Source organism: Mirounga leonina, unplaced genomic scaffold (genome assembly GCF_011800145.1).
Source record: "Mirounga leonina isolate KUSES-001 unplaced genomic scaffold, KU_Mleo_1.0 Mir_170, whole genome shotgun sequence".
Taxonomy (NCBI): Eukaryota; Metazoa; Chordata; class Mammalia; order Carnivora; family Phocidae; genus Mirounga; species Mirounga leonina.
The window spans coordinates 35,636,095-35,661,480 of record NW_023270433.1 but is presented as its reverse complement, the minus strand read 5'-3'; the positions used below and the strand labels follow the sequence as shown (position 1 = coordinate 35,661,480).

Sequence of the window (25,386 nt, the reverse complement as noted above, 5' to 3'; positions counted from 1 at the left end):
TGCCCGTCTCTCTCTTTTTTTAAAGATTTTTTATTTATTTGACAGAGAGAGACACAGCAAGAGAGGGAACACAAGCAGGGGGAGTGGGAGAGGGAGAAGCAGGCTTCCCCGCGGAGCAGGGAGCCCGATGCGGGGCTCGATCCCAGGACTTGGGATTATGACCTGAGCCGAAGGCAGACGCTTAACGACTGAGCCACCCAGGCGCCCCTGCCCGTCTCTTTCTATAGTTTTCCCCTTGGGCTTTTTTTTTTTTTTTTTTTTTCATCTCAAATCTGTCTCTGCTTAGCCTCTAATCCAGAGTCCTTAATTGAGCAACTACTATATGGCTACTACTGTGCTTCATCCTGGCTTTTGTGCTAGGCATCCAATTGACTTCCAGCTAGCCTTTCTAAGCAAATAATTCCCAAATCTATATTTCTAACCCTCCTTTTTCCCTTAGGTTCCACCCTTCAAGTCTAGTTATTTACTATTTATTTTCACCACAATTTTCCAATGTTTGAAACTTCCCTCCTGGGCCTCTTCTGTTCTTTGTTCTCTGTATTGAAATCACCATCATTCTGCTAGTCACCCACTCAAAATCATGGTGTCATTCTTCCTTCTCTCTTGCCTCCCACATTGGATCATTTGCCAGACCTTGCTCTTTTTCTCTCCATGATTTCTTTTATAAGTCTCTTCTCCGTTCCCTTTTGTGTTCAGGTCCTCTCTACTGCTTAGTCTATAGTGTTAGCCTTCCAAAGGTTGCCTTGCTTTTATTTATTTGTCTTGGACTACATTGTGTATAACACTGCCAGCATTGTCTTCCTGAAACAGAGCACTAGTCATGGCTACCACTTAAGCTCAGAGCTCAAATTAGATGTCACGTCCTTTGAAGCCTTCTTCAAAGTCCCCAGGTAGGTAGATACTAATTTTTCTATTTTTCTATAGTATTTCATATACAGTCAGTTTTGGTGTTTATCATATTATCCTGGAAATATGTGAGCATTTTACCCCAAGATTATGTATTTCTTAATATATACTGTATGATTCCTTTTTTTTTTTTTAAAGATTTTATTTATTTATTTGAGAGAAAGAGAGAATGAGAGACAGAGAGCATGAGAGGGAGGAGGGTCAGAGGGTTTCTTAATATATACTGTATGATTCCTTTTTTTTTTTTTTAAGATTTTATTTATTTATTTGAGAGAAAGAGAGAATGAGAGACAGAGAGCATGAGAGGGAGGAGGGTCAGAGGGAGAAGCAGACTCCCTGCCGAGCAGGGAGCCCGATGCGGGACTCGATCCCGGGACTCCAGGATCATGACCTGAGCCGAAGGCAGTTGCCCAACCAACTGAGCCACCCAGGCGCCCCTGTATGATTCCTTTTATTATTAAGTTCAGAAACAGGTCAAAGTAATCTGTGGTGTCAGACTGTAGAATAGTGATTACCTCTGCAGGGGGTGGGAGCTGTGTCTCTTAAGATAAATATTAGTCACTCACTCTAATCTTTAGAGTTGCTGAAGGCTGCCCTCTCACTCCAGGCCCAAAGAATAGGTGCTTTAATTGAGCTGTGATGCTGGAGGCAGGAGCTCTACCAGTTGGAATAAACTGGGGGCATGAAAAAGCAGGTTGAGAAAACTGCTTTGGGCCTTTGATATTATATGTATATTCTCCTCTTGCACTGGGTGAAATTCAGATGTTTAGTCAAGGATGTGACCCAGGAGCCAAGGGGTCAAGTTGCAAACTGCGCGACCTGTATTTTGAATTGGTCTTTAAAGATGTCTTTGTAGCTCAGCCGGGCTTATCAAGGTAGGAGGTATGTGGGAGTCTGAGTCTGAAGTCTTAGGAATTAAGAGTGGATATTCACGTCGAGTATCTTCCCTGCTTAATATACCTTGGGGGCCTAGTATGCATAGGTAGAAAACAGAGTTCAAAGATTTAGAGATCCTATTCCTGGCCACTTATTTTCTTGTTGCTTCTGCTTTCTACTTGGATTTTCCATGTCCATATATGTGTTTTAACTCCTTTGCTAGATTGCACTTGAGGTCAGGAACTGATTATAGTTTCTAGTATAGCTCTGATACTTAAAAGACAGTAAAGTTTTGCTTAAAACTATGAGATGATGTTATAAGGCAATATAAGTAATTGGTTGCAAAAGAAATAATTAATACTTGTAACAGAAAATCGAGGGAGCAAACCCTTTGAGTTAGGGTGGTCAGAAAAGTCAGAGGAGGGGCACCTGGGTAGCTCAGTTGGTTAAGTGTCTGCCTTCGGGATCCTGGAATCAAGCCCCAAGTCGAGCTCCCTGCCCAGCTGGGAGTCTTTTTCTCCCTCTCCCTCTGCCCCCATTCGTGCTCTCTTGCTCACTCACTCCCTCTCTCAAATAAATAAAATCTTAAAAAAGTCAGAGAAATTCCCAGAGGGTACTAAGTCAGGAATTGTTATTAAGTATCAGGAAATGCCCAAGAAATAAAGTAATGTGAGCTTAGAAAGATGGAAATCAAGGGGTAACTTGCTTTCTGTGTTTATAAACATATGTTATAAGGAGATCCATGGCTCCGTATAAGTAACATTCTTTCTGTAAACAATGCGGTGAGATTTATCACCATTCCAAAACAGGCACATTCTGAAGTACAGTCATGGTGTATAAAATAAGACTTCTTGAAGCAAAAGGGAGGAGGTAAATTGTAACAAATAACTTTCCCTTATTCCTTAGGCTTCTTCTTCCCTTTGCTGGTTGTCATCTTCAAGCATGCTAGGGAAATGTGTTTATTTGGTCCACACCTGAGGACATTCAAACATAAATAGACAATGATGACAAGTTAGGGAGGGCATTCTAGGTGCCCTTGGAGCATCCTGGAGCATTTCTTGTGACAGGTGAGATAAAAACTGTTGATTGGTTTCTCCCTAAAACACTCTTCCTTCTTGGCTTTTGTGATATCTTTCCCTTCAAGTGCTTTTCTTATATCTGACAGCTCCATCTTTGTTTCCTATACAGCATTTTTCCTTATCTGCTTGCCCCTTAAAACTTGGTGATTCCTAGGGCTCTGTTTTCCGCCTCTTTCTCTATACCCTAGATAATCTCACCCATGGCTTTACCCATAAACTGATGAATCCCAGATTGCTATCTCTACCTCAGTCTTCTTTCGTGATTCCATACTCATATATCCAACTGCCTATGGATCTTGTTTCCAGAATTTTCACAGGCACCACATGCAGTATGTTCAAATTGTACTCATTGTCTTTTCTTTCTCCTCCACCTCATCTCCTGTATATCCTTTCAGTAAATGGCACTACCAGTCACCCAAGCACAAAATCTAATACTCCTCTCCCTTGAAATATATAGTATAGATATAATAATGCCCATGCCATAACATTTACCGTTAGGTTATGACCTACTTAACGGCAAGGATCATATCTTTTCATCATGCCTGGTACAACACCTAAGTACTTAATAAGTATTCATTTATTACTTATTTAAAAAATTTTTTGGTAGAAATGTATTAGTAATTCTCAGATACACTGTATTCGTTTGTTGGGGCTGCCATAACAAAGTACCACAGACTGGGTGGCTTAAGCAGCAGAAGTATATTGTCTTATAATTCTAGATGCTAGAAGTCCGAGATCAAGGTGTCAGCAGGGTTAATTCCTTCTAAGGGCTATAAAAGGTAGGTATTCCTCTAACAAATTGTCAAAAAATGGATTGGGAGTAGGGAGGTAGTGTTGCAGGAGGGTATATTAGGGAGGATGAATATTTTGCTGTAACTCAAGTGAGAAATAATGAAACCTAGATTAAGGGATGTAGAGAAGGGGACAGATTTTATAGATAGGAAGGTATAGTAGGTTGGACTTGGTGACATGTGATAGGCGGACAAAGGGTTTTGCAGGGGATTCTGTCACTGGATGGAGAATTAGAATATAGAGGCTTGAAAGATCTTGTGTCTGAGCAGAGGCATCTCCCTATGTGATTGGTATGGGTGAGCTGGTAGTGTAGGACTCTCGTGCCACCACCACCAACAGGCTTTCCCTTGGTATTCCTTGCTTTGCAGGCTAAGTCTAGCTCTCTCTCTTGACTCACCTAGTTGAGTACTTCCCTTTCTCCCCACCATGCTTCCCTGTTACTTGTCAGAGATCATTAAGAGATTTGTTCCAAGTCTTCTCTTCCCCTTTGAACGTTAGCTACCTTTTCATAATTCAGTGCTTCATACCAGATATTTTTGAATATATGGAGAATCCTATAGGAAGACCCCTCCTCTTTGAGGTCCCTTCATTGATTCCCAAGACACTTGGGATTCATGTGTTAGCTAAAAACATATTTTGAAAAACTTATGGAAGCAAGGTCCTATACCAAGAGAATTCTCCAGGTTTGGATTTACCCTAAGGTATGTATCAGAACAAGCACAAAGAACTGAAGGAGATACTTGATCAATATTAAGCCAGTTAGAATATAGTCACCTTATAGTACAAAGGGTTCATTTCCCCATGAAATTTCAAATTTTAGATTCCTATTAGAGAACCCTCTGATATGGCCCCTTGGCTTCCTTGGGGTATAGAGAATGAGGCAGGGCCAGTGTACTTTATGGATTGGACTGGGACATATATAAGTAGATACTAGTTCAGGACCAGCCTTAGTTCTAAATCTGGGAGCTGTGACTTTTGAGCAGGTTTATGTGAGAGGGCAGTAGACATGTAGACTACTTTATGAGTTTTTAATGATTTGGTCCTGGAATGGAAATGGGGCCACAGCCTTTGGAGGTACAGGCTAAAAACCTAACTGTTTAACCTGGTAGTCCCGAGGAGTTTATCCCTCTTTAAGTTTTTGCTAATCAGGGATGGTGCTTGACCTGATTGTAGGACTGAAATTGTCAGCAGTTTGTGGCTCCTTAGGCCTGCCTTGCAGCTTGTCTGGCCTGATTTAGTCTGTGTAGCAGCTATGTCCCAGTACATCAGTAAAGTCAGCACATCTCTGCCAGGCTCATCACTTCCCTAGAGTGGCATGTTCCTGAGGGAAGAAGGAGAATCACCTCCCATTGCCCATCATTCTCTGCTGCATGCAGTTTCTGAGTAGTTTATGGAGGGCATAATTCTAGGGGGAAAAAAGAATTTTCTCAGCCACCAGAACAAACTATATTCTTCATGAAACAGATCCTACTTATGTGACCCGTGTCAGCCTCTCATGTTGCTTCTGGCTTTACTTAGTGGTAGAGAAGAAAAAGAGTCACAGACTTATTCTGATGTAAGTCAGACTTTGGCTCCACCTATCCTTTACGTCCTTGTATGTGATTGTCAACATTGAGAGATGAGGTAGGCACCTGCTGGTCCTGACTCCGTCATTTTCTGGCAATGACACCTGAAAAGGCAGGCCAGGTTTGGAGCAGGCCCATTCTTTGCTTTTGGACCAGTCATATCTGGCCTGAGGGAGACTTAGATGGTTTGTATAAAAGGGGAGAATTGTGGTTGGTGAGCCCCTCCTCCAGTATCCCTGTAACTCCACTCAGATACTTTAACCGAGGATGAATTTTGTGTGCCAGGTGGTCTTCTGACTAACCCACCCATTCAGTTCCCCTTTAGAGCTCCTGCAGCTCTGAACCTTCCCACAACTCTGCGTGAGTGTCAGTGTCTTATGTTGAATTTCCATCTTGACTCATCTATCTCTAGGCGAAGATCCCTGCAAAGATTTAAATTGGGAACCAGACCTTGAGAATGTCTGTTCAGAGCATTTCACAGCTTCTGGATAAATGCCTTTTCCTTCTTAACCCAATCTGTTTTTCCAATTCTGCCCAGCTAGCTCTTGAAAAGCCCTGCTTTGAGGAAGCTTCCCAACTGAGGTGGGTGCTTGTGCTATATCCTACCTCTAAAAAGCACCAAACATCCTTTTAGCCTGCCCAGGATTTCCAAGAGCCGAATGCACTCTGACAAGGAGGCTGCATTATTATTCATACGGCTCAGGAAACAGAAATTATGTGTCTATCCCAAAAGGCTAGTCCACAGAAGAGGTCTAACTGTCCTTTGGTCATATGATGTCTGGCAGTCCATGGGCCCTGTTGAATGGTAGAAGGAGCCTGCTTTATTAATTTTAATTTTAATTTTAATTAATTTATTTATTTTTTACCAGAGCTTGTACTGACAGCTATTTATCACTTTTCCACTTATTCTCTGTGCTTTTGCTGAAACATGGGAAGGTGTAAAGATACAAAGGTAATTTATGGTCAAAGCTATATGAACTTCTGTGAAGTTTGAGGACCATAACTAGAGATTGCAGATTTGTTGTGCCTCACGTTGTAAACACGTCTTCTCCTGTCTGAGCCTTTATTTTTCTGGAAAACCCAAGTTGATTAGAAGATGGGCTGAATGTGTTTGAGTAGGCAAATGGATAAGACAGGGTCACATTAACCTCAGGTATAACATCTAAAGCCTCAGCCAGGTCCTGGAGCCACTGGTGGATGAGGCAGGAAGAAGTAGGTTTTTTAGTCAGTGTCCTAGCTCTGAAGATCATTCTACTTCTCAGAATAGGAAGCCCAGACCCAAACCTGATAATGACAGCCACTTCTCTGGGCTCTTTATGAGTGGGAGGGAATTCTGATTTAATCAGTCTTCCCTGTATTTCTTGTTTTAAACCCTTTACCTCTTTCTTCTGGCTGAAATATGGGAAGCTCCTTAGTAAATTGGCTGTGACTTCCACTGAAATTTGACACTTTTCAAGTGATTTTTTTTTCTGTATTTAGATGTGGTTATAGTTGCGCTGTCAGTCTTTATCTCTTTTGTCATCCAGCCAGCTCCCGACTGGGTTAGGAGATATTTGCTCTGCTGTTAGTGTTGGCTGCATAATGAGGTGGATGGTTAAGAAATGGGTTGTTTAACGTCTCTTGGAATCTAAATTTTCTTCCTGGGTTGAGGGGGAAGCAATGTTATTGGAAAAAAGGCAGTAGGGAGGCAAATGTTGGCTCTGGAATCAACACTTTCTCCTCAGGATCTTGGATAAGCCAAGGAAATCATTCTTCATTTAAAAGCTTATTTTATCTACCATATAGGGCTGCCTGTTCCGCAGTGACAGTTTCTAGGGTGGCCCCCATAGACTGACTTCCTGATTCCTGGCTAACAAGGGCATGTTTTATTGTGGATTGTCATGAAGAATGTTGCAGGGCAGCAGAAGTAGCAAGGTTTGAGAGCCTGGCTTGGACATGCTGGATGAATGAAACTTGTCCACCTTCCTTTGACCTAAAGAAGAGAAGGGCCTTCTCACATTTAATCAGGTTCTAAGGAGGTAGAATCGCAATGGCTTCACTGGATTGTTACTGGTTAATTGGAGCCCTATACTGAGAAGAATTCTGACGTTCTTTGGACTCAAACAGTGTTTTTCCTGTCCTGTGGGTGCAGAGTGGAAAAGGGTATTGTATATTTGATGTATTTGGCATTTTATGCTCCATGGCTTCAAGGGTTCCTGGCTTATGTTTGGCATTATGTTGCAATGCACAACTTGAGTGCTCTTTGAAGATAAGGACATTCAATTTTCTGATGAGTCCTAAGTAGAATTGTTGAGTTATTAGGAATTAGGACCATGTGAGAGCCACCATGGAGATGGGGCTGCCATTGGCAAAGAGGGACTGCAAAATTTGGGATCATGAAACCAGGGCCTTGCATCTTTTTTTTTCTTTATAATTTTTTTTTTTATTATGTTAGTCACCATACAGTACATCTTTAGTTTTTGATGTAGTGTTCCATGATTCATTGTTTGTGGATAACACCCAGTGCTCCATGCAATACGTGCCCTCCTTAATACCCTCACCAGGCTCAGTAGCTCTTGGTCAATGTGATTTCACTTTAGTCTATTTAGTTCCTAATTCTGGATCCCAAAACAATCTCTGGTCCAGACTTCTGCAGTAGAGGGTCTACCTCAGCCCACCCAGCTTCCCCTACTTCTCCCTAATCATAGCCTTGGCATAGCCTAAGGGAGTTCTTGTTTTCCAATTGGTTCTTTTGCTGTGGCTGTTCAGGAAGAACTGGACTAGGTAGGTATCTACTCTGAGAGCATAGTGCTATTTGATGTTACCTGAACTTGGGTACTTCACCTGTTTTCCAGCTTTGCCAAATGGAGAAAACAGATTATATATAGCAAAAAACCAAAACCAAAACCAAAACCACCCCCCCAAAACAACCAACTAAACAAAAAAACCTATTTTGTTTCAGTAGAGGCAAGACTCCTTTTGTATCGTGCTCTGGCAATTTCTTTCTGTGTTCTATCTTCTCTCTGAGACTGGGAGCTCCTCAAAGTATAGGTCTTTGGTCTTACGTCCCTTTATATCCTATAGCCCCGACATGAGAGAGGTAGGTAGGCAGGGGAGAAGAAAGGAGAGGGGAGAGTGAGAGGAAGAAATGGGGGAAGGGAGAGAGTAAGATCTATATTTAGCGAGAGGGAGAGACACTCACCAAGGGTGTGTGAGTGAGCTTGCTGGCGAGGTTTGTGTGTGCGTGAGCGTTCTGGGAAAGGGGGTGTGTGCGCCAGGAACGTGTGAGGAGGGCTGGTGCCCTATGGGAGGTTGCAGGCAGGAAGCAGCTGGAGAGGAGGAGGAGCAGCAGCAGGAGCAGGAGCTGCCCTGCTTTCTGTCTCAGTCTTAAAGCCTGGAATCAATTGGGTTAGAATTCCACATCCCGTTGAAGTTTGGCTGCTATTGCCTTCAGCAGGCCAGTCATCAGAGTCCCCCTCAGCAGAGGTGTGGACCAGATTGGATTCCTAGGTTTGTAGCCAGCGAGACTCCTGCCCAGCCTTTCACTGAGGGGGTTTCTCCGCTGGGCATTGTTCATATCATCAACTTTGCACCGTGGAGCCAGCCAGCTGGTGCAACTGAGAATAATAGCTCCTTGGCTCTGTTTGTCCGTTGGGCAAGCAGCCATGCTGTGTGGCTTAGAAAGTTCATCCTGTGGCTTCTCTGTCAAACCAAGGAGTGCTCCTGAACGGATTTCCTCTTAAAGACAGCACTTGCATTCTAATGGTTTTAATTTTTTAAAGAATTTGTGGTTTTAATGTTGTTTTTTTTTTCTTTTCATTTCCTTAACTCTTATTTTGGTTGCAGCAGCAAGGTAAGTGGTATCGAGTGTATGACTGACTCTGAACGACAAGCAGGGACAAAAGCAAAGCATTTGTGGGTGGAATTCAGAGTAGCTACATTAATTACATAACTGCTTGAGCCAGTTTGCTGGTGCGGGTCATTAGAATGAGTGAAAAATAGCATACTCAGCACTGAGGGTAGAATCTTCACGTGCATGTGTTGATATGCTGAGAATCTGACCATCGGTTCTTCCTTGGTACTCTCCTGTATGTTTATAAATAACTTAGCCACCCCTCTGAATGTGTGCATACTTTTATACAAATAATCTGTTTCTCCCTCTTGATATGTCCATATGTTTATAAACTGACCATTCCTTTCCTGTGTGTACGTACATAATAGAAACTCATTCAACTCATTCATTCATTTTACATGAATATACACAAGCCATATCTCCCTCCATGTGCATACATCTATAGATATAATCTCTTTATCTCATGCATGTGTGTATATACTCAGGTAACTTTCCTCTTCTGGTATATGCCTGTGTATATTAACAAACCCTTCTATTTTTCTAGTGTGTGAGTGTGTGTGTACTGTCCTTCTGTCTGATGTATTGATTCTTCCCTTTCATGTGTGTATATGCCATATAGACAGAAAAGTCATCTTGAGTTTTCTCAGTCTTGAGTGTGTATACATATGCATAATTGTCCATTTGCACCATACACGTATGATAAAAACAGCACTAACTTTATAGATCGAAGACCCCCTTTTAAATCCTAGTTCTACTCAGTGACCTTGGTCAAGTCATTTAACCTCTCTGAGCTTATTTTTCTCATTTATGAAATAAGAATAATCTTCCTTCCTGCCTCATAGGGTTATGATGATAAAATATGTCATGATAAAATAGGAGTCATGTAAACTGTAAAATTCTAAACAAATATAATTTTACTATTGTTACATGTCCCTCTAGTGTGAGTTGTGTAGGATAGTCTTTGACTCAGCTGCATTGAGATTGTGCTCTTGTCTGAGAGGTCTCTAAGTCTTCTCTGCAAAGGGGTAGCTTCTATTGAAGTAATTAGGTTTAACCTGTAGTTTTGCCCAGAGTATTGGAAAGAAGCTACCTATTGCTACAGAGTATTTAGAAAGAGTTAGATTGAGAGAGAGAAAAGGTCTCATCCTTTGGGCCTTAATACTTTGTTCTTTGTAGCCTTGAGGATTGAACCTGTCACAAAATGGAAATATGCTACCTCCAGCTAGGATCAAAGTGAGCAGGTGAAAAATGAGTAAAAGAACAGAGCATTCTGCTGCCCCTGAGATGGCAGCCTGCAATGAGCATTTGTGCCAGGTTTTAAAGGCTCTCTAGAGTGTCTCCTGTCTCAGCCTTCTAGACCTGTGTGTCCAATATGGTAGCCACTGGCCATGTGTGGTAGTTGAGTACTTGGCAGGCAGGCTAGTCTCAATTGAAATTTACTGCAAATGTAAGATATATACCAGAATTCAAGGATTCAGTATGAAAAAAATGCAAATACATGATGAATAATTTTTATATTGATTGCATGTTGAAATGATAATATTTTGGATAATGAATTATATAAAATATATTAAAATAAAATTTTTTTTTTTTTTACTTTCTATGTGGCTACTAGAAATATTTAAATTATATATGTGGCTCACATTATGTTTCTAATGGACAGTGCTGCTCTAGACCTGTCATCCAGCAGAAGGATTGGGGTAGCTATTCCAGCTGGAAGGGCAAATGGAAGCCCCCTGATAGCAGCTCTGGGGATGACAGGAACCATGGCACAGCCGCTGCCACTATCTTCTTTATTTGTCCTGTGTGAGTCCCCAGGAAAATTTAAATGTATTTGGGGAGAAGTTTCCAACTTAGTTTTTACAATAAAAATGGGTTGTAAGCCATCAATCTAGAAGTAAACCTAGAACTCGAAAGCGCATATTGTTATGGAAACAAAAGTGAATTAGAAATTAGGAGACTTGGATTCTAATGCAGCTCTGCCATCACTCATTTATTCTTTCCATGGCACTGAGTTCTCACTGTGTGCCAGGTCATATGTTTGGCATAGTAGTGCCCTGTGCTAGGCATTGGGAATTAAAAAACAAGGCACAGCTTCCGGTGTCATGAATTCATATCCACTGTGGGTCCTCAAGCAAGAACCTCCCATTTAGGGGTCTGCCAAAGTAAAACAGATTAACAACAACAAGGGTGTCATTTTTAGGTCAAGGGTTTAAACTTGGGTAATAGGACTTCTGAGAATCTAGAGTAGCTGCCCTGCCTATAAAGACTTACACATTTAAAATTTAGAAAAACACTGTGATACCTAAATAAAACTCCTCCATAAGCTAGATCACGATGTAGTATGAGATTCAAGATCTAGTATTCTATAAAAGACTCCTTTAACTCTAAACTTTTCTGATTTGGTGTTCTGATTCCTTTTATTCAATGGCAAGATTTTATTTGTTTGTTTTGAGCACCTATGTACCAGGCACTGTTCTAGGTGTGGGGGATATAGTAATGAGCAAAACAAAGTCCCTGCTTACATTCCAGAATAGGGAGGTGGTTAGAGAGAGAGATCCTATATTTGTTTGCTTGTTCATTATCTATCAGGAAGGTGGTAGTAAGTTCTCTGAAGAAACTATAGCAGAGTAAGGAGGTAGAGAATGTGGGGGTTTTTTGTTGGGAGGCGCTAGTATTCAGGGGCTAGCTAGATTCCTGCTCACATGCCTTCTTCAAGTCTACTCACGAGAACCATGAAGTAGTGAGGAAAAAAGATTATGATGAGTGCTTAAGAAAAAAAATACTGTGACATTTGTTAAAGACAGTAAGGCAGACTTTATTCAAGGTGATTATTACCTTGGGGTATTGTAATGGGGAGAGAGATTGAGCCCAACTCTGAATATAAGGAAAAGTGAGAATTTATGGCCAAGGAGCAGGTTGAGGGTCAGTGGATGGAAAATTACTAAGAGGAAACATCAAGGGTAGGGCGAAGTCTGGCTAAACTGACTTGACAGGAGTTTTGCTGGAGGTAGGCCAAGGTGGTGGATAAGGAATTTGGTCAGATATCAAACGTGAAGAGTTTTCATAAACTGACCCAGCAGGATTCTTAGTAAAAGTGGACTAAACAGAGCTCAAGGTCAGGGGCCTAGTCAGAAAGAGGACTTAGAGCAACCAGACTCAGTTTTGGTCAAAAGAGAGTCTTTGTCATGGGTATCTGACTCTGGGTGCGTATGTATTGTTTTATGGTTGGTTATATTCCTTGGTATAGTAAATCTTGGTACTGCTGAAAGGGAGCACTGAACAGGGTAAGAATACCAAGCTCTCATGGCTGGCATTCTTTCTTCATTTTGAAGTCTTGATATGCTAACCCTCTGAAGGCTGCATCCTCCCTGATGCTACTGTATGTTACCAGAAGTTCTGTCTCTCCTTTTGGATGTAATGCTTGAGGTTTTCTTTCCTTTACCATGTTTAGCTCCTGGCCTGTAAATGGGGTTCCTTCTAATGCTGACGAGGAGGGATGGCAAGTCCTAGGAACTGTAGTATCTAGTTTAATCTAGGGCATTCTTAATTCCTGTTGGCTAATCTCACTCTTTATACCATGTGACTCTGTCCACTTTCTCTGACAGTCTTTGTAAACATTGATTCTTGCCCAAAGATTACCATCCTAAAAGTACTGCTATCTGTTGTAGCCCTAGAAATCCATTCCTCCCACCTTATTAGCCATACAGCATAATTGGTAAATGGCCCAGGAATGATCTGACCTCTGTAGAAGGGTTGTGGGGAGGTGTGCTCAGAGTTCCTGGCTTTCCGCCTTCTGGGTTTGTTTCACACAAAGTGAGAGGCTGATTAATATATGCACAGAGAGTCCTGCCCTGTTCCCAGAAGTCCCCAGTTGTTTCTTCCCAGCCAAGATTTGGGTCAGAAGCAATTTTACAAGGAGTACTCACATTCCTAATCACATTTATTTGATGTCAGAGAAAGACAAAAAGAGTCAGCCATTTCAGAAAACAGAGGGGTTTTTTCCTCTTGACTTTTTTTGGTAGTCTGGTGCTGATATGATTTAAGGGTTTACTCCCTGCCATAGTTCTCAGCTTTCCATCCTTGATGTTTTCTCCTTGGGATTGATACATTTTGTTTTGATATGTTGTCTTTTCAAACAGAGATATCCCTTGAATGGGGCTGCCTTATTTTTCCCAGCTTTAGGCATTCCTTAGGAAAAGATAGCAGAAAGGTGTGGTCATTTTTGAGAGTGTATGTATGAAATTTGGAGAGTTGACTAGAGGCTAATAGAGCAGGGCAGAATTAGAGCACTAGGTACCTTGAAGGAATCCAGAGGGTCAGCTTTGAGCTGGATGGACCCCAGTGCCTCATTATCCCATTCCAGCTCAAATATTACTTGTCTATGGCTTTCCCTGTCCTGGTTTTGCTGGGCCTCTAACTGTCTTCTCATTCCCCATCACTGGAATTAAATGCTTATTATTTATGATTTATTACAACTTTATTATAACATGTTTCACTTAATTTTGTGATTGTCTATATGCCTATTTCCCTCCCCAAACCTTAATATATTAGAGAGCAGGAACAGTATCTTATATCCCTGGCACATAGCTTAGTGCCAGACAAATCAGTTGAATTGATTTAGAGACCAAACTGTCCTCACTCTTTAGCCCTTGTTATTTCATTCCTGTGGACAGTAGTAGCAAAGAGAGTATAGGGAAGGAGGTGGACTTGACTTGGGCTTCCTGGCTTCCAGTATCCTATTGGGTTCTAAGCCAAGTGACTGGTTGATTCTCTGGGCATTACATTGAACTCCGTCCCCTGCTTCAAAACCTAAATATCTGGATGACTGAATGGGTTTGGTGCCTTTAGAGAACCCATATCCCCAGGAGGTGATTCTTAAGTTCATCTAGGGGCTGTGGTTACTAACTCATAAGAATTTTTTTTGTTTTAAATCTTATTTTATTATGTTATGTTAGTCACCATACAGTACGTCATTAGTTTTTGATGTAGTGTTTTGTGGGGAGTTTGTTTGTTTGATATGGAAGCAAGCTCTTTCTTTGAGGCTGGGAGAAGTTGCTATGGCAGCTCTAGTTGGAAATTTCCTATTTGTTAGTAACATAGGAAACCAGGCAGCTTTGCCTTCAGTCCTTCAGGAGGAAAGGACTCTGAACACAGTAGCCATGCCATTTGCCCCGTGTATGGCTAGCCAGACAGTGTTGAAGGCACTGTTCTCTCAGAGGAGACCCTTGGCAAGACTGTCCAGGAAGTTAAGCCAAGCCTATCTTGAGTATTGATCTGAAAAGCAGAGATAGGCCTGAAGTTAACCTGGCCTGCACTGAATCAGCTTCATTTTTGCTCCCGAAAAGCTGCCTTCTCTGGACCAAAGTGAGGGTGGTCTGAGCCTCACCAACATTAGAAAGGAAGTTTGCCTCCTATAGCTATTTGCCCCTTCCTCATGCTTTCAGACTGCCTGAAGGAGCATGGCAAGCCTTTTGTCACCTGAATAAAATGTTGGGAACTGAATGTTTTGCTCCTCTCTTTTTTTAATCTTAAGAAAAAACTTCTAGAAGAAAATGGGATTAACAAAGAATGACATGCTCCAGTGGTCTGGTTCCAGGCAATGCTGCAGACCATTAAAAGAGACTGGGAAAGATAGGGGTTTTGGGGTTGGATAGAAGTCATGGTTTACTCAAATCATACCCTTTTATAGGTGGTTGCATGCTTGGCAACATTCCTGTGACTATCTTTCCCACTTTATAGATGAGGAAACTAAGGAACAGAGAAGTCAAGTGTTTAATCCAAGGTTACTGATGAAACAAAAAACAACTTAAGTCTTTTGATTCTTAGTCTAGTAGCACTTGCTCATGGCTTCATGTGGTCATATGCAGACCTTCCATCTTCGTTTAGTAAGCAGTCTTTCTCTTTGAGACAAACTTGAAAGGCTGATTACCCAGACCAGGGACCTTGTTCAAACCTAATACCGGGTGCCAAGACCAAATCAGGTGAACCTAGACCTTGCACAGTTGGGGCAGGGACGGGGCGGGGTGGGGGGAGAAGAGAGGGGTGGTTTTGGAAGTACAGGTGCACTTGTGGAAGGAGAGAAGGAATAATTTGACCAGTCAGTCCTAGAATTGGGGGCTTTGTTGTCTAGGCAGCTAGGCACTAGCCCAAGACCCAGCAGTTCTGGTTGTGCACATAGAGTATGTCTTCTCTCTCTGTCTCCCTCTCTGACACAGATTATACTGAGTTGGCCGGATTAGGAGTATGGCTGATCCTGGCCCCTTGAGACATAGGAGTAAAGCAAAAATGCTTAAAAAGCAGTAATTGGACCTTGGCAGTGCCTCACAGAATGGATAGCATTTTTAGGTGAGGAGTTCTTAAATGAGGTAGAGTTTTTAGATGAACTACAGAGAAGGAGGGAAGACGTGAAATGGGAATTAATCTCGTTTCTTGGTCTCTAGTCTCTTGGTTCTTGGCCTTGTTATTTCCAGTAAAACGGGTCAGCTTAATCTTTGTCCCACGTCTTCTGACTCATGCTTCTGATTCTTTCTAGTCAGGGAAAGCAAAGTGCTTTTAATTTTTAAGCCCATAAACTATAGATGGTAGCCCTTCCTGAAAATGAGTTGCTGTGGGAGCTGTCAGCCTATGCTCTTCACAGGCCGTTTTCCCCTTTTAGGGTTAACTTGAGTTACTGGGAAAAGAAAAGGAGGCAGGAGTTTAGATTTAGAAATCTAGATCAAATCTAGAAATGGGGAAATCATCTCTGATTGAAGAACATGAAGGATTGCATGTTTCCCACCAACCAATTTTACCCCTCCCAGGGTAACCCAGCAAAGCTAGAAAGTATTAGCAGTCCCAGGCATTCCGGGGCTCTTAGCTTTTCCCTTTGTACTTTCTACTCTGCTCCTTCCCTACCCTCTGCATGTTCCCAGTAAAAAAGGAATGGATACCCACTCCTTATAAGGTAATAGTCATCTTTACCTCTGTAGTAGTCACTGGTAGTTTAGGGTATAGGGGCAGGACTAGTGGCAGGCTAGCTTCACCTTTTTGGAGAATAGCAAAGTACCCTGGAGCCCTCTGTGATATAACCAGTTCCCCACCTGTCCCATGCATTGTTCTCTCCAAGCCGTTGGAGGGCTAGAGCAATCCTCTGTTACTCCAGGAGTGCTGAAAAATCACTTACCTGGTGCTCTGAAGGGAGGTATTAGACCAGATGCACCATGGAGGAGGAAAGCCAAACCTGTGTGTTGATTAGGCTGCACCAAGCGCCTGGGGACTATTAAATGGAGTTCAGGACTCCAGGCTGTTCCTGAGCTTCCTTCATCCCCAGCTGTGAGCCCACCATATGTGTGTCTTTGGCCACATGCCCCACTAGATCCAAACATGCTTAATGCACCTGAGTCTGGACAGTGATTTTTGCTTATGCCATGCCACCTTATTCTAGAATTTTTAGAAAACATTTTTTTTTTTCCCTCCAAGTTTTAAATAGTTGCCATGGTCTTTTCTCCAAGTGAAGGGTTGCTGTCACTATAAACACAGGCAGGAACCAACCTTGGAGTTGCTGAGTTTTCAGCAGAACATCTGACTGGGAAAACAAACATTCCATGCCTTGTTGCTGTCTTTCACTGTGTATGTAATTTGAGCTTTGGTAGTTAGGCATCTATTTGTTCATTCCTGAATCAGACCCTAGTGTTGAATTTTGTAAAGGTTCAGTCACTCATTGACCTTACCCACCTACTTCCCAGGAGTTTGTCTTAATCTTGATGCCTTTGGGTACTTGCCCAGAACACAAGGACTTGATACATCAATACCCTGATGGGAGGCCAAGGAAAGAGAAGTGACTGCCTACAGCTTTGAAGGCCAGCAGTGGGAGACAGGTCAGGGTTGACTTCTGCAGTCTTAGAAGGTAACATTATTATTCCTGCTTGACAGTTTGATGCGGATTTAAAACTATCCTGCTGCTTTTTGACCTGAGTGCCCTATTTCCCTTTTTTACTAGCTGCAGGATAAGAGTCAAGCCAAGATCCAGGGGCATGTACCAGGTTTGGAGACTACACATGGGATCATTCCAGGCAGTACTGTGGGCTAATCCCAAGGCATCACCCAGCCATAATTGCTAGAAAAAGACTGAAAAGAGCAGGGCAGTATATCTTCTAAGACAGTCTCTGTTAAGCACCCTGACCAGAAATAAGAGGAAGAAGCAAGAAAATACCTCAGACCCTGAGGGAGAAAATGAAACGATTGTTGCAAGAGTCAGAGGAAGAAATCATGGTCACCTTGGGACCCTCCTCCAGGCTTTCCCCAGATAAGGCTAAGTCAGAGACTGTGTGTGGCATCAAGGGCAAGTCCTCAGGCCCTATTGAATCCTTACCAGAGGATAGCTCCCTGCTCCCTCACTGTGGGTCAACAGCCTCAGCCATTGGTGGGGATAGAGATGGGGGCCTGGCCCAGCATTGCAGCTTTGAGCAGCAGGCCGGCAGCCAGTTTCCTCTGGGCTCTACTGTCTGTGCTTCGGGATCTGGCTCTCAGGACCTCTCCTCTGTCAGCATTAGCACAAGCTGTCAAGAGCCCTCAGAAAGGAATCAAGCCAAGTCCCTTTTGTCTAGAGGCTATCACCAAGGCTGCAGCTGTGAACAGCGAGAGCCTTTGGGGGATGTAGTAGACTATATAATCAGAGAGCTACAAGGCATCAGCCGTCTCCAAACTGAAATTGCTGAGCTGCAGCAGCACTTGAGCCAAGTCCGGGGTTCAGTGGATGAAGTGTCTAGCTGTGTAGACTCAGTTCTGAGTGAAATAGAAGGCTTGCAGGTGGGCAGCAGCTCACTGGCCAAGGTGTGTGGGGGGGAAATGGCCCAGGAACCCCATGTGGACAGCCCCGGTGAGGACGCCATTCTGTATCTGTATGGACTTCCTGAGCAAGATGGGGAAAATACCGTGGAGCTGGTACACAGCTTCCTGGCCATGCACCTCTGTGTTAATGGCATGCAGTGCAACAGGTACATCAAAGAGGCTTACAGGGCAGGCAAAGCCCCAGCCCCCAGGCCTACTGTTGTGAAACTTGCCCGTCTAGAGCATAGGGACTTCATCTTGCAGAAATCCATCCTTTTGCAGAGCGTAGGGGTCCGGATTGCCACCAAAGAAGAACCAAGCTGGCCACAGTGCTATAAGAATCCCCAGAAGGAGTCTCTATCGTTTTTGCAACTTCAGGATCATAATGCAAATTCTTTAAACCAGCATGAACCACTTTTTCAGATGGAAACAGGGGACCCAGGAGCATGTCAAATGAGGGCTCAGAATCAACACAAAGAACCTCAAACTCCTAAGCAGCAAGGCCTTTGCTTTCCACCCAAGAATAATTTCACAAAGCCAAGTGATATATCTAAGCCAGGAAATGAAGTAAAAGGAACATCAGGAGCCTCCCAAGTTATCAGTGGCAGTTGTGGTGAGCTGACAGGGAGAGAAGCTTCTCTGTCCACCTTTCATCAATTTGAGGAACCTTCCCCAGTGTTAATCCCAGAAGAGGAGGGCTCTGGGAAATCCCAGGTTTTCAAACAGTCCAGCCAAGGATTTGAAACAAAAAGAGCAAATAACTGCGGCAATAAAAGTGAGGCGGGCAGCTGCCTGTCACTGTCTGGGTTACTGAAGACAGAAGACAACCTCCTGGCCTGTGAAGCTGGGCTTGGTATTCTGAGCTCAAAGCAACTAGAGGACCTTTTGACAGACAAGTCCAAAAGGTTTGCAACTCTGAGCCATGACCACATGATGGAAGAAATTATCGTAGGGCCTGAGACCTTCAGTGACATGGTTCATATTGACTTGAATGAAGAGGAGGAACATGCTTCTCGGGTCCTTAAAGATGTCTTTGAAAAGTCATCTTGTGGTCTGGTTGGCTTGCAGGAGGATGAAGATGTAGAAATTAAGTTTTACAAAAGCAGACTGGGCCGAGCAATTGACCACTTTCGTTCAGCTCTGCAGGGCGTGTTTCAGAAGCTGGAGAATAGTGGGTCCATCAGTCCTGAGGACCTGGAAAGCAATGAGAGTGGTTCTCAGTCAGAGAACAGTGATAGACTTCTTGGGGCATTGAGTTCAGAGGGTGCCCAAGATTTCTCTGTGGAGAGCCCTGGGAGTCAGGAGAGTGAAAGCTTGCTCAGTGTGGTCTCTGGTGGAGTGGACATCTCTACACAGAGAGACCAAACCTTTCAGGATCCCAGCAACTTCTCTCTTGCTTCTAACTCTTCGCCTATTGCATATTCATTGCCAGGTTTTGCTCTGGCTCCGTTTCTGGGAGGTGAAACATGTTCCAGGCCCGAATCTCTCAAGCAGGGCAGACTAAACCTAGAGCAAGTGTGTGCAGAGACCATCTACCTCAACAAGTGCATCAACAATTTTAAAAATGTTCTGAGAGAGAAAAGACTGAGGCAGAAAAAACTTTTGCATGAGCTAGTACAGAAGGCAAACCATGTCTCGGTAGAAGACATACACTCAGGTATTCTAAATCTATATTTAATGGGGTCACAGCTTGCTGGGTATGGCCTCCATCAGGCTAGCGTGAGACCCAGCTTGGTGGTGAGTTTCACAAGGTGATGGGGGAGGTCCACAGCTTAAATCAGTCTGAATTACTTGAATACAGATTTTAAGCTAATCCTGTGGGAACTGGAGTGCAAGAGGGTTCTAAAGCAACAGGAAAGGAGTTCCTGCCTCTAGGAAGCTTCCAGTCTATTGGGGGGTTGAGGGTGGCTTTAGAAACTACCTTTCCAGGGCACCTGGGTGGCTCAGTTGTTAAGCATCTGCCCTCGGCTCAGGTCATGATCTCAGGGTCCTGGGATTGAGCCCTGCATCGGGCTCCCTGCTCAGCGGGAAGCCTGCTTCTCCCTCTCCCACTCCCCCTGCTTGTGTTCCCTCTCTTGCTGTGTCTCTCTCTGTTAAATAAAGAAAATCTTAAAAAAAAAAAAAAAAAGAAAAGAAAAGAAACTACCTTTCCAAAGAGGGAAGAACATGTGGGTAGAAGTAGTTTACAGCTGCAGGACTTTTAGGATATGCCACTGTAAAGTAGGTGTGGTGTAGGAGGCAGGAATGGGCATATTGCTCACAGGCACTGGAGGGGCTAATGCAAACACTGCATTTTAAAATTATTCTTCATGGGTTTCATGCTGAGATAAGATTGCCATTTCCCCAGCAGCCGATGGGCCATTGTGGGAATTTCTCTTATCCTGACCTTTCTTCTTCCCAGTACTGGACTTAACACAGAACCTTATTTTCAACTTGAAGCTGTCCAGTGCTTGCCCTACCCAAGAGCCCAACTGCCTTTCACAGGTCATATTCCTTTTCTTCCATCTCTGGCTAAAGGCTCCTCACCTAAACTGGAGAATGGAATGGTTTTGACTCAAGAAATGAGAGTACTTTTTCTAGGCAGCATGGAGATATGTAGTTTTAAAATTACTTCTCCCAATCAAAATTAAATATATCCAAAGAGCATATGCTGTATTCATCCAGTTTTAAATGTAAAAGGGGTTGTCCTCCTATGCATATAACCTGATTAATGTTTCTAAGGGAGAATTAAAATTATGAAACATATTGTGTTGATAGGGGTGTGAGGGAACAGGCACTCCTGCATTGCTGGTGGGATGGGAGTGTAAATTGGTATAACCTCTAAGGAAGACAACTGGCAAAATGTATCAGAATTCTGTATACCCTTTGAACCCTAAAATCATTTCCAGGAATATATCCTGTAGTTTTATTTTCACATGTGGAAAGAAACATTTTCACATATGTTCTATTTTTGAAGCATTGTTTTTAGTAGCAAAGAGTGAAAACAACCTAAATGTTAAAGACTGGTTAGGGGCGCCTGGTTGGCTCAGTTTATTGAGCTTCACTCTTCGCTTTGGCTCAGGTCATGATCTCATCGGTCGTGGGATGGAGTCCTTTGTCTCTGACTCTGCCCTCAGAGGGGAAGTCTGCTTGAAGATTCTCTCCCTCTGTCCTTTCTCCCACCCAGGCGTGGACGCACACACACACTCTCTCTCAAATAAATAAATCTTAAAAAAAAAAAAAAGGACTGGTTAAATAACCTACTGGCAGATCCTAACAATGTTATACAGTATTATATAGCTATAAAAAGAATGAGGTAGCTCTTTACTAAAATGGAGAGATATCAAGGTATATTGCAATATGAAAAAGCAAGGTGTAGAACAGTATGTATGTCTACATTTGTATAAAAAAGAGTGGGAAAGAATACACAAACCCATAGTGTTTGTATCTGTTTGTATAGAATATCTAACAAAGATACATAAGAGACTGATAACCTGATTGCCCATGGGGAAAGGTATTGGGTGAAAAACTAAGGAGATGAAAAGTAGATTTTTTTCACTGTAAACCTTTTTTATACTTTTTAGAATTTGAATAATAAATATAATACCAAGTTATAAAATTAAGTTTAAAAATACAAAACTAAAATCATCATGTTCCTTTCAAATATCCCTAGAGCTACTCCTTATAGCTTATGAGAAAAGTCTAAATTCCTTCACTTGACATTCAGGATCGCTACAGTTGGTCTCTAGTTTACATTTGCAGGCTTATCTCTAGTTGTCCCACTATGCTCCACCCAAAAGGAAACTTTGCTGTCACAAATTCACCTTGTACTGTCTGTTCTCATCATATTCACATATACATGCTTTCTTTTAGCCTAAGGTGCTGTGTTCATCAAATCAGCCTAGCAGAATTTACTTAATTCTTCAGTATACAGCCAAAACATCACCTCTTCCAGGAAACTTTCTATAATTCCTCAGCTGTAAGAGATTTCTTTCTCCTCTTAACTTTACAGCCCTTTTTCCTTCTCCCTGGGCATTTAGAAATTATTACATTACAGCAACAACAGAAACAACAAATAAAGCAGTACTTTCTTACTAACTCCTTAAGCCTTGGTGGCAGTTGATGTTATGTTGAGTACCCAGCACACTTGGGCTGGCTCTTCAGCTTGCAAAATTCCCCTTCTGAGCTGATAGCCTGGTGGGCAATGCAGGAACTTGTGGTACCTGAGGTAAACAGTGGTGGCAGCAGCAGTGATAATGAGACAAAGGTTTTCTGAAGCACCAATAAGAAAGGAAGCCAAAGTTCTGGGTCCTAGTCAAGATCAGGTCTGGTCTGTGGGCTGCAGAGGGAGTGGTGGAGGGGTGGTGGGTCGAGGCCTGACTCCAGCAGCATTCCATAGGGTAGGAAGAATAGAGCAAGGTAAGCACATAGGGATAGCTTCACCCACAACAGCAGCACCCCAAGCTGATAAACTGATTCGGTATTAGTAACAATGGCTACTACCATAATGAAACATTTAAGAAATCCGCTTTCTTCATTGCTCTGCTTGGGGCCTTAGGGACTAAGCTTACTAGTAGCTTACCATTAATTTGAATTCTTATTTTTCATCCTTTTTCTTCTCTTTTGGGGTGTACATAGCACTGTTTTAAGTACTGTTACACGCATTATATAAAAATTCAATTCTTTTATTTCTACCACTCTACCAAAATAGCTTTTGTCAAGAACATTGGATGACCACTGTATTGTCAAACTCCTGTTCCATTTTTAGTCCTCCTCTTAGTCAGCAACTTGACATAATTGATTACGTCCTTCTTTTTATTATAACAGCTTTATTGAGTTATAATTTATATACCACAAAGTTCACCTTTAAAATCCCTTAAAAAGTGTACAATTGAGTGTTTTTTAGTAGATTCTTGGAATTATGCAACCATCAACTCCAGAACATTTCTATCACCCCAAAAAGAAACCCCTTACCTATTAGTTGTCACTATCCAATCTTTGCTTCCAGCCTCTAGCAGCCACTAATCTACTTGCTGTTTCTGTGGATTTGCCTGTTCTGGACATTGCATATAAGTGGACTCATATAATATGTGGTCTTTTGTGACTGGCTTCTTCCACTTAGCATGTTTTTAAGATTCAACCATGTTGTAACATGTATCAGTACTTCATTTCTTTTTGTGGTGGGATATGGATATGCCGTATTTTGTTTTATCTGTTCAGTATTTGATGGGCATTTGGTTTGTTGTTGTTTACTACATTTTGGCTATTACGAATAATGTTGCTATGAACATTTGTGTACAAGTTTTTGTCCAGACATATGTTTACAGTTCTCTTGGGTATATATTAGACGTGGAATTGCTGGGTCATATGGTAACTCTTAAGTTTAACATTTTTGAGGAATTGCCATACTGTTCCCCAATGTGGTTGCACCATCTTACATTCCAACCATCAAGGCATGAAAGTTCTAATTTCTCCACATTCTTGCTAACTCTAAATTAATGTCTGTGTTTTTTATTATACCCATCCCAGTGGGTGTGAGTGGTATCTTATTATGGTTTGATTTGCATTTCCCTAGTGGCTAATGATGTTAAGCATCTTTTCATGTGCGTATTGGCCATTTTTATATTTTCTTTGAAGAGATGTCTATTCATGTTGAGTTGTGTTTTTGTTGAGTTGTAAGAGTTCTTTATATATTCTGGACATGTGCCTCTTATCACGTATTTTGTTTGATTTGTAAATAATGCCTCCCAATCTGTGTGTTGTCATTTCACTTTCTTGATGGTGTTTTTTTTTTTTTTGAAGTATAAGTGTTTTATTAAAAATTTTTTATTGTGGTAAAATATACATAATATAAAATTTATCCTTTTAACCATTTTAAGTTTGTTCACATTGTTGTGCAACCATCACCATCATCCAGAACTTATTCGTCTTCCACAACTGAAACTCTCTACCCATTAGACTAACTCCTCATTCTCCCCTCCCCCCAGCCACTGGCAACCACATTCTACTTTCTGCCTCTTTCAATTGACTGCTGTAGGTACCTTATATAAGTGGAATTACACAATATTTGTCATTTTGTGACTGGCCTATTTTACTTGGCGTAATGTTTGTAATGTTCTCAAGGTTCATCCATGTTGTAGCATGTGTCAGGATTTCCTTTTAAGGCTGAATGGTATTCCATTGTATGTATATATACACCACCTTTTTAAAAAAAAGAAATTTATTTATTTGACAGAGAGAGACACAGCGAGAGAAGGAACACAAGCAGGGGGAGTGGGAGAGGGAGAAGCAGGCCTCCCGCGGTGCAGGGAGCCAGATGTGGGGCTCGATCCCAGGACCCTGGGATCATGACCTGAGCTGAAGGCAGACGCTCATCCGACTGAGCCACCCAGGTGCCCCTATATACCACATTTTGTTTATCCACTCATTTGTAGGTGGATACTTGGGTTTCTTCCACCTTTTGGCTATTGTGAATAATGCTGGTATGAACATGGGTATATAAATATCTCTTTTGACTCCTTGCTTTCATTTTCTTTGGGTATATAACCAGAAGTAGAATTGCCATATTGTTTTCTATAGGGGCTGCACCATTTTGCATTCCTACCAACAGTGCACATAGGTTCTAATTTCTCTACATTCTTGCCAACAGTTGTTACTTCTCTCTCCCCCCCCCCCTTTTTTTGGTAATAGCCATTATAATGGGTATGAAATCGAGTGCAAAAGTTTTAGATTTTGATGAAATTCAATTTATCTATTTTTCTTGTGTGGATTGTGTTTTTTGGTTTCATAGTTAAGAAAGCATTGTTGAACCCAAGGTCACAAAAATTTACTCCTATGTTTTTTCCTAAATGTTTTTTAGTTTTAGCTCTTTTAGTTCTATGATCCATATTGAGTTAAATTTTTTATATGGTGTGGGATAGGGCTCTGATTTCATTCATATGCATTTGGATATTCCACCACCATTTGTTGAAAAAGACTCTTGTAGTCTTTCCTTATGCCTCAGTTCCTGATTTTTGAAACACTTTCTTCACTTGGCTTCTAGACCACCTCTCTGTATTGGTTCTACCCCAGTACTATTGACCGTTCCTTCTTAGCCATCTTTTTTGTTTTTTAAAATCTTTTTTTTTTTTTTTTTTTTTTTTTTATTCATGAGAGTCAGAGAGAGAGAGAGAGGCAGAGGGAGAAGCAGGCTCCCCGCCCAGCAGGGAGCCCGATGCGGGACTCGATCCCAGGACCCCGGGATCATGACCTGAGCTGAAGGCAGGCGCTTAACCATCTGAGCCACCCAGGCGCCCTCTTTTTTGTTTTTTAAAGATTTTATTTGTGAGAGAGAAAGAGAGAGCACACAAGCAGGAGGAGCGGCAGGCAGAGGGAGAAGCAGCTCCCTCCTGAGCAAGGAGCCCGATGTGGGTCTCGATCCAGGATCCTGGGATCATGACCTCAGCCGAAGGCAGACACTTAAGCAACTGGACGACCCAGGCGTCCCCTTCTTAGCCATCTTTGCTTGTCCCTCCTCTTCCCAACCTTGTAGCATCCCAAGATTCAA

The 25,386-nt window shown here is 42.2% G+C and overlaps 1 protein-coding gene across 5 annotated transcripts in view; it reads left to right on the top strand.

The window, feature by feature from the left end:
• Positions 1–25,386, top strand: part of UNC13B (unc-13 homolog B) — a 208,941-nt gene that overhangs the window by 134,393 nt on the left and 49,162 nt on the right. The window contains exon 1 of one of the 5 annotated variants that reach the window (XM_035016377.1): positions 15,380–19,518. The exons of 3 other annotated variants lie outside the window; for them this stretch is intronic. In XM_035016377.1, the coding sequence (XP_034872268.1) occupies positions 17,265–19,518 (2,254 nt within the window). In that variant the 5' untranslated portion in view covers positions 15,380–17,264. Of the gene's footprint in view, positions 1–15,379; positions 19,519–25,386 lie in introns of those variants that run through there. One more of the 5 variants, XM_035016379.1, reaches the window with a different exon arrangement.